At 52.9% G+C, this 8,949-nt stretch overlaps 3 protein-coding genes across 3 annotated transcripts; 2 read left to right on the forward strand and 1 right to left on the reverse strand.

Moving 5' to 3' along the window:
* Positions 1-507: 507 nt before the first annotated feature.
* Positions 508-990, reverse strand: CPAR01_09729 (uncharacterized protein; the record flags this gene model as incomplete). The annotated part of the gene is made up of 1 exon (XM_060493993.1): positions 508-990. A coding segment is annotated over one exon (483 nt), but the record flags the coding sequence as incomplete, so codon positions are not given.
* A 5,683-nt stretch (positions 991-6,673) lies between these two features.
* Positions 6,674-8,094, forward strand: CPAR01_09730 (uncharacterized protein; the record flags this gene model as incomplete). Its single annotated transcript, XM_060493994.1, has 2 exons — positions 6,674-7,901; positions 7,967-8,094. Coding segments are annotated over 2 exons (1,356 nt in total), but the record flags the coding sequence as incomplete, so codon positions are not given.
* Positions 8,095-8,466: 372 nt separating this feature from the next.
* CPAR01_09731 (uncharacterized protein) lies at positions 8,467-8,949 on the forward strand (the record flags this gene model as incomplete). Its single annotated transcript, XM_060493995.1, has 1 exon — positions 8,467-8,949. The coding sequence occupies one exon, from the start codon at positions 8,467-8,469 to the stop codon at positions 8,947-8,949; it is 483 nt and encodes a 160-aa protein (XP_060348125.1).

Below are 8,949 nucleotides of genomic sequence, written 5' to 3' on the forward strand. Positions count from 1 at the left end.
TGTGGCACTTGCAGAGGCAGCGGTCGTTGTCTGGCTGCAGCGGAAAAGCTGCTAGTGCGGCGCCACTCCCATCACCCGTCATCTCCCTGAAAAGGAACGGTGGATCATCTCCCCTGTATATCCTTGCAGATTTTGTGGATCTTGTCTCTGGTGCAATCAAGTACCGAGTTCCTCTGTTTTCCTTTTTTTTTGCTTTCCCTTTTTGCCCTCTCTCTCTCTGCGGACACCTACGCTAATCCTGCCAGCCCCTGCTATGCATCGCATTGGGGATAGAGGACATATTCCTAGGCAATGCCAACCCTCACTCGGACCTCAGGCATCGAAGATCCGGGAAGCCGCGAGACATTGCTGCCAGGCCTTGAGTGTTTACACTCCAGAGTGTGCCTCGATCTCCGTATCCCATGTTTGTTGTAAGGGACACCAATAAACTGAGAGTCAAGGGGAGTGTACGGAGTATACATCGACATGTTGAGCATACTTTTTTGTCCGGAAGGCGTTTGCGACCCATCATTTCTTGGTGATATTTATCAAGAGAGCCTTCCAGACCTTCAAATATTGCCAAGCATCTCCATCTTCGCAATAGCCCATGGTGGATGCTGTCCAAGTTGGGTATGGAATTTTCCTGAGAGATGAAAGATTCTTGGTGTGGAGAGCAATGGGGGCCTTAACGGCAGCTTCGGGTGGAGGACGGCACCCTGCAGACACGGCGAGACGGACACTTTTCCTGCTCAACACGTGAAGAAAAGAGATCTTTTGGGTTATTCTTCCACGGGCAATAGCTAAATCTGCGCGAGGCAGACGATGACATGTGGTGCGCTGGGAAACGTCTGGAGAAAGGGCAACATCTCCACTTGCGCCATTGTAGGATGGATGAGGGGCAGCGTTGATCGAGGGTACCCCGGATCGTTGATGTAATTGCTGGGCCGTTTGGATGCTGACAAGCAATGCCTGGCCGGCTGGATGGCCGACCAACCAATGCTGCCAGATTATGGTTTCTCGTCCTCGTCGTCCAGCATGCCGTAACTCAAACACGAGAAGGAAAGAATCCTGATTATGGGAAGGATGGAAAGAGGCACGCTACGTCAGTCAAAATCCACTGGCCTCACAGACGACACTACCACCCCCCATGCGGTTTACCTCTGTCAACCCCCGTCATACTCGACACAGGCCCAAGGCCACATGAACCGTAGCCACCTTGGGAGGTTCACTGCCTCATCCCAGACGAGTAAGCTGGCACCCGCGTCATACATGTAACAGTATGGATATTCTGTGTGTCCTAGATGCAGCCACGGGAAATGTCATTATTGACGCGATTTCCGTACATCCATCATGGAAGGTGTTCCTTCATATTAGAGAGCGAACAAAATTCGTCATCAAGAATCCAGGCTCATGTTTGCATGCAAGCCATTGGAAAAACAACGTGCAATTCATCAACCAGAGATCGGTTCTTTGGGAGCGGATCATATGAGAAACGCATACGATGGAAGAGCCAAGCACTTGACTTGAATTAACAGTAGCTATGGCGGCAGCTTATCGGAGCTGTACGTATATACCGTTTGCTTGTTTCGTGGTTGGTAGCACCGGGTTGGTTGACTCGATGACATTGAATGCGGTCTTCGTACGCGCGACTGCCACCATGTTAATATGAGGCTCAGTGGCTTGTCTGTCACTTATTGCCGGAATTGACATTCCCACAGGAACAGTAAGGCTGGTTGTTCCCGCCGAGCCCACACGGTCAAAAGCACTTTTCTGTTTTGCTCGGCAACACACATGTGTCTTTGTTGCGTTGAATGATGATGGGTTACAGGCATGGGCCGTCATCGTAACAGAGATGCCATGATATGACGACAATGTCGAACCCTTCTGTCTTTGACCATGCATTCTTGCTGCCCAAACCCACGGTTGCGATGTGGTTCCAGCAGCACCCTCTCATTCAAGACCGCCCGCTCTCATCTTGTAGCAGGTCCCTTGTCATCATCCCCCCCTCCCCCTCCCAGGTATGAAGTGCTCCGTACTCTACATAGTACGCAGCATGCAATAACGGGCGTGGAAAGCAAAGGGATTGGTTGTACATGTGGGATGGGGCAGGACAGAACAGATCCTGGCGTGCAGTGCAAGTGCAGCTTCCCACTTCCTGGCCGTGTGACTTTCTTCCGAGTCTTGAAGGTACGTATCAAACGCAAAAGTTGACGCTTCTTTCTGCTGGCAATTTTGATCTCGAGATACGTAGTGTAGGTACTTTGCAGTGTTGAAAGCATGGGGGGAACTTATTCTTGCGTCGGCTTGCGGTCGAATCGAATTGGCAGCTCCTCTTTCCCCTCCTCATTCGCTTCCCTCTACTTCAATACTCCGTACACTACACTAGGAACGGATACATCGACTTCCTCACTGACGAACAAACCAAGGGCACAATCCCCCCCAAGAGGGCCCCGGTGCCCCCCCTTCTCTTTGCCTTGGCCCCTGCCAGTTGATGACAGCAGTGTCCGGGTGGGCACTGTGGAGGTTGTTTCAATCTTGCACACCCTTGCTCGAAACGCATCAATACATTGACGTGCCTTACGTCAGTGGTAGCCGTCGAAAGACGCCCTGGTATCCACTTGGAGGGTTAAACGCACGCCGTACCACCCTTCCTTTCCCTTTTTTTCACGTCCCCGCTTTAGTTCTCCCCCCCCCTCCCCGTCGTCAGAGAAAGCCCCTGCTCTTTCTCTCTCCAAAGTTGCTTAGGATCCGTCTGAGAGAGGTATTTCTTGGCGCTCTCATCGACATTGGCCCGTGGTTGCTTATTTTCATCGCAGGCAAAGGAAGGGTGGGAGGAGACAGACGGGCAGCAAGAAAGAACGAGAGGAAGGTATTCAGTACAGCCCTCGGGCCCACTTTTTCTGATTCTTTACGCCTTTCTCCAAGGCTTACCCCTACATTTTGCCCTTTCAAACGCCCACGCTACCTTTCGAACCCGCCCTGGTCTCTCCTCTTCGCAAGGATGCCATTGATATTGTTTGAATACCAGAGGATGGGACGCCCCCAAGCGAACGAGCGTTGAACGCAGTATCCGTATGAACGCCAGATGCGAATTTGCGTGCGTTGGAGTGGGAAAGGGACAAGAGAGAGAGAGGAAGACATGAGGAACCGAACCGACGACGACAACAAGAATGCGCCCACAGTCTTCATTACAACCTGACCTGGGTATCCATACGGAATACTGGTATCCGTACTTTTCCAATGGCTTTGGGAGAGACCGGAGACCTTTTCCCAGCAAATTGACGGGAGCCACTTGAGAGGAGCCAAAGCCGGCATCTCGACGCCCGTGATACGCTGCTGTTGGTCTCGTCGATGGAGTATGGACAAAATGTCACCATTGAGAGCCCTTCTCTTGGCCTGCCCTCCACTCTTTTTACTTTCATGCTCGTCTTGACACTTTCACACTTTGCCGAGTGCAGAGACCGCAGAACGCGATGCCATCACCACCACCACCACCACATCCACATCCACATCCACCATTCTTTCGCTCCTTTCAGCCAGCGGGACGGCGAGTGCTGTCATCGGTCATTTAGCTTCGCAAGGAGGAGAATAGTATCAAAAAGTCGTTGGACCGGAATACATGGTCCCCTACCCCGGCCCTGGAGCCATTCCCCTCTCAGATATCGCGACATCCATCTCAGCCCAAGGGGACTTTGTGGCGACACTGGCGAGCAAGCGCCGTTCCGAGTCAAGCCATGGCAGGTCTGAATCTGGACATGATGCTGGCTGACTACGTATCCGGTATGGCGTAGATGGCACCTAGGGTCGGAGAATCGAGTTTTGATGTATTTTGCTCCCCTTCCTCTGCTTTGGCAGAGAAAGACCCTGCATATCTCATCTCTATTCTACAGGCATTGGCGATTGATTAACTCATGGCTTGGACGTCAGGCAAGCCAGCCGTCAGAACCCACCTCCAGAGTACGGTTAACTTGGGAATAATTCTTCTTTCCCTACTTCGTACCCCTCATCCTGACTATCCTATCCGTATACATCCGTCATGGTCGCAGGAGAAGAAGAGAAATCATAGCGCACACACCCTTCCTCCTCAACCTTGATCAGACCCGATGCTAGTATCCGTAGCCAGCATGGGGGACTCTACAAATCTGCACTTTTGGTCTGCCTTTCGTAGTGTAGATGCGCGAGAAAGGAGAGACTGCCCACCAACTCGAACCCCCATCCCGTCCCATTCCATGCCATGGCCGCCCCTCCCATAGTCTCCGTGCCCTTGCCTACCCATCATCAGTGGCGCTTTTTTGGCTTCTTCTGATTCTTCCTACCCCGAGGGAGGCGCAATGCGTATCCGCATGCCCTAGACGCCGTGACGCCGTACCCTATCCTACGTTACGCTGAGTCCTGACCTTAAGTTGACTAGCCCAGGTAAAGGCTAGTGATGGGCTGCTCGGATTGGAAGAGATGGGGGGAGAACAGAGCTCTTGCCCGTGGCCTGGCGCTAGAGGCGATGGCGAGCGGGAGAGACAGATACCGGCACCTTGTGGACTGGGGGGCTTTTCTCTTAATGCTGGTGCACGAATACCTACCTCACCTTGCCATACTCTGCAGCAAGGTAGGTAAGGTAGGTAGACTTGCAAAGTCCCCGTACAGTACTTTGGTAGGTGGGCGAAAGGGCAGCATATGCTCGAGCGTGCTAGCCTTGCCCAAAGTATAGACGACGTACTCGGGTACTTGGGACGGGACGTGGTCGAGGCGTCGACAGCCGCGCTTTACGTTGGTAGTTCTACCCGTCGGGCTTGGTACCTGCGTGGCGCGCACCTGACTTGGACGGTACAAGCCTGAGCCCGGCTCTTCACCTCGCAGGTTTCCGCATCTGTAGTGCGAGCGGATACCGCTTTCTCTGATGTAGGTGTACGCAGTAGGTGCCCCCTCTCAGTCTCCTCACGCTGGAGAGACAGAAAGACTCTGAGAGGAGAGAGAGGTGTGTGTGTGTATGTGTGTGTGTGTGTGCACACTTTCTCCTGCCTGGCTTAGGACAGCCGGGTATCCACTTCCCATGGTCCCTGCCTGTCTCTCCCCCCTCACTCCACCCACTCCTTCTTACTCGCAAACACACCCCCTTCCCTACCGTTGTCTTCCTTCTCTCCTTCCTTGCCCGCCCCCCCTTACCCCCGGTCGAACCCCCATCCCTCTTTCCTTACTAAAGTGACCCCACCACACGTCTTCTTCCTCATCTTTCTCGCTGCCAGAAAAACCTCACCCCCTCTTCATCGGTTTCCTCACCCCACCCCTTCACCTCATCGCTCCACACCGGGCACTCTAACACCAAGTAAAGCGACATCATAGCTTCATCTGCTGTCTCTCCTGCCTGACCCGGAAGCACCACAGGATGTAAAAGCGTTGTTCCCTCGCCTCCCCCATCCCTCTTTGCGAATTCTACACCTTGACCCAATTTTCTGAACGCTCATCATCAGAGAGATCATCAGCTCCATCATCCAACCTCAAGCCCAACCACGCATTACAGACAGAGCGCTCCGCCTTCTTTCCTGCTTGCCCTGTGCTTTCGGTTCGTCACAACTGAACAGAAAGAAATAGAGAGCGCATTGAGAGGCAGCAAAATCAAAAAAAGAAGCAACTGTCTGTTCTCCGAAACTGCCCCCATATCTTTTTTCTTCCACACACAAGAACGAGAAAAAGATACTGGTACCTTTTACACCAAAAAAGCACCACGCTACGTACACTACGTACACACACATACACACACACACACACACACACACACACACACACACACACACACACAACACGGGAGAGCCCCACTATTTGCGAACTTGAGGAAAAAGGGAAGGGGAGAAAAAAAAACACACCAACGCACTTCCAATTATCGGTCGTCTTCTCCCGGCTGACTTCAGAGCCGTCCGCACTTTACACCGCACTACTGAACTACACCTGGGGTCCCTGTCACGGCTCCCCAATTGACCTCGAGACTTTTCACCAAACCGTCCTCGACACCGCAGATCTTTCTCCCATTTCGACTTCGTCCCAGGGACGTACTCCAGGTCTCTCCTCCTCTTCCTTCCTGGTCAACTTGTCAAAAATTGGGCCACCATCTCTTTCTCTCTCTCCTCTCCTCTCCCATTCTCATCCACAATCCCACATCCTCATTCACTCACTTCACACACCTCTAAACCCACGCTACGCACTACCGTGCATCCGCTCCGCTTTCGCTGGTCTACACCTACTTCGTACACAACCTTGCACTACGGAGTACTTCACTACTGTACCTCAACCTGGTCGCTCCCTCCCTCAAGGCTCCTCCTCAGCCTGCCCCCCGGTCCTAATCTGAACCATCCTGCTACCCTACCTAATCGCCCCCAACCCTGTCCGCCTCGGCCTCTTTCCCACGGGATATTGGCGCTGTCGATCACTCTGAGTCGGAGTCGTCACAGCTGTCTGCAGAGAACGAGTCTCCACACGACTCTCCCATGTCCCGCTGACCACTGTGCAACAAGCTTCATACGACTCTTGCCTGGTCGGCCCAAACGATTGGTCTCAGCTCTCAACTGGTTCAAATACTCGTGTGTCAGTAGTCCACAGGCACACACTTAAACCTCGCTGATCCCCCAACCTCAACTCACACAATTCCCACGGGATCATCCAGTTCTATCTGATCCGTAACACGACTTGGCTTTTTCTCAAAGCCGTTGCACTTGCATCCGATCAGCAAACGCTATTCCACCGGACATCTACCTTTGTTGACGCTCAACCTCGTCATCCCATCTCACCACCACCACCACCACAACCTCTCATCACCACCATCATCAACACCACCAACCATACCATCATGACTATGACATTAGATTCCCAGCAACGATTCGGACCTTTAAACACATTCGACCACATGTCTTCCTACGCACATTCATCCTCCTCCTCCTCCCCCCAGTTCTCAAACCCGTGGGCAAACACCTCATCACCTCAAGCTCCTCAGGGCTTGTATGCTCCTCACCACGGTCACTCTCTCAACTCGGGTCTGGGTTTGGACAGGTCACACACTGCTAGGACTAGCACCAGCAGCAATGCCTCATCTTTGGGTTCTTACGGACAGATCCCAGTGACGGCAGCTTCAGCAGGTAGTCTCCCCATGGCAGACCCTCTGCCTAGGTCGGACTTACTCACTCTTCCCCAAGATATCCTCAGTATCAACCGCATGGCTGCCACCTCGGCCCCTGCCTACGGTGATGCTCCCTACGCGACCGCCACTTCCCCTGTCAACGCTACTTACACGGCTTCTCCCACCCCCTACGAGACCATGGGCTACGCACCTGCTCCCATGCGCTCTACTTTCGCCCTTGCTCCGGAACCCGAACACTCTCGGAGATTCTCTCACTCGTCAGTACCCTCAACTTCCCTGGTCGATGTCACAACCCCCAATATTCTGGCCCGGCCCCATCGCAACTCAATGATTGACTTTAACAACAGAGGAATTCACCACCACGATGAGCGCAGGAGCTTCGCTGATGCCCTCGACGCAAGCCACGGCATGCTCGCCATGAGCCAAGAGACTCCCCGTAACATCTATGGCGCCCGCAGCGACAGAGCTTCAAGTGACTCGTACGGCTTCCCCTCGACGCACTCTACCAGCTCTTCCGTATCCTCCGCCTCTGGATTCGGCAACTACTACGGCGCCGACTCTGTTAGCGACTACTCTACTGCCGGCTCAGACATCGAGTCTGTCACCTCCCGGACCCTCCCCAGGCCCCACGGCCTCATGGCTCCCCAGATCCCGCCTGCGCCCCAATCCATGATGGGCCAGTTCAGCTCCAAGGTGTCGTCCAGCACGCAGAAGAAGCATAAGTGCAAGGTGTGCGACAAGCGTTTCACTCGGCCTTCTTCTCTTCAGACGCACATGTACAGCCACACTGGCGAGAAGCGTATGTTACACTTATCATCCATGCCAAGGCATATCTCCAGATTACACGTGCTAATATCAGTATAGCCTTTGCCTGCGAGGTCGAAGGTTGCGGTCGTCACTTCTCCGTAGTATCAAATTTGCGGAGGCACAAGAAGGTCCACAAGGGCGACGCTCGCTCTGAAGCTGGTTCTGAAGACCATCACTCCGATTAATCGGACTCAACTTGCCATGTCCACATGTACAACAAGCTGTAACGGCAACATTGTTGTTCTCGAAACAATCCTCGGCGAGTATGATCAGTACGAGCTCACGAGTTTTCCCGGTTCGAGTCATGACCAAAAGTCTATACCCACTCTCGACACCGAAACCCCCTCCACATCTGCAAGTGGCTCGACAACGGGGTTGTGATTTTTCAAAATTTCTCATAGACGGTCTTCGTTTTTTCATCGGTTCTCACACGATACCATTCTTACAATCGTTATAATATCCATCTATCTGCGAGCGAAAGAGACAAAAGTCAGGCGGCGGCAAAGGAATTGGCGGGCGGGTTGTCACTTTCGGATCATCATCATAAAGGGTGTCTCATGATATGTTGGAGATCTTTTCACCAATCTTTTTTTTTTTTTTTTGGCTTACTTTTACCTGCGACTATTCGAGCCCGCGGGCTCCGGAACGATGCGGCAGAGTCGACGGCGCCTCATGGCTGTGAGGTACGCATGGGAAAGGGGGAAACTGCAGGAGGAGGAAGGGGGACCAGGGCGCGGATTCACTTCATTGTCGATCGCTCAACCCCACACCACACAACCCCCAGGATACGGGCCTGGTTGGTGGCTGGACCAACCACATTCTTGTCCATTTTCGGTTTTCAAATGTTTGAAAGAGGAAGAAGATCTCCAAGAGGTCATGGAGGACCTGGCGATACCCTCACCCTTGGCGTTGAACGGATACTGGGCTGCACTCTTGTTGTTTTCTGCCTTTTGTTTTTTCATCATCTGTTACTTTGTTGCGCTCTCATCATGTCATTTCCGCCCGTTGGGAATTTCCACCAAAAGGGTCTTTTTTCTTAG

This window comes from Colletotrichum paranaense (genome assembly GCF_030867605.1).
Source record: "Colletotrichum paranaense strain IMI 384185 chromosome Unknown Scaffold_7.1, whole genome shotgun sequence".
In the NCBI taxonomy this organism is placed as follows: domain Eukaryota; kingdom Fungi; phylum Ascomycota; class Sordariomycetes; order Glomerellales; family Glomerellaceae; genus Colletotrichum; species Colletotrichum paranaense.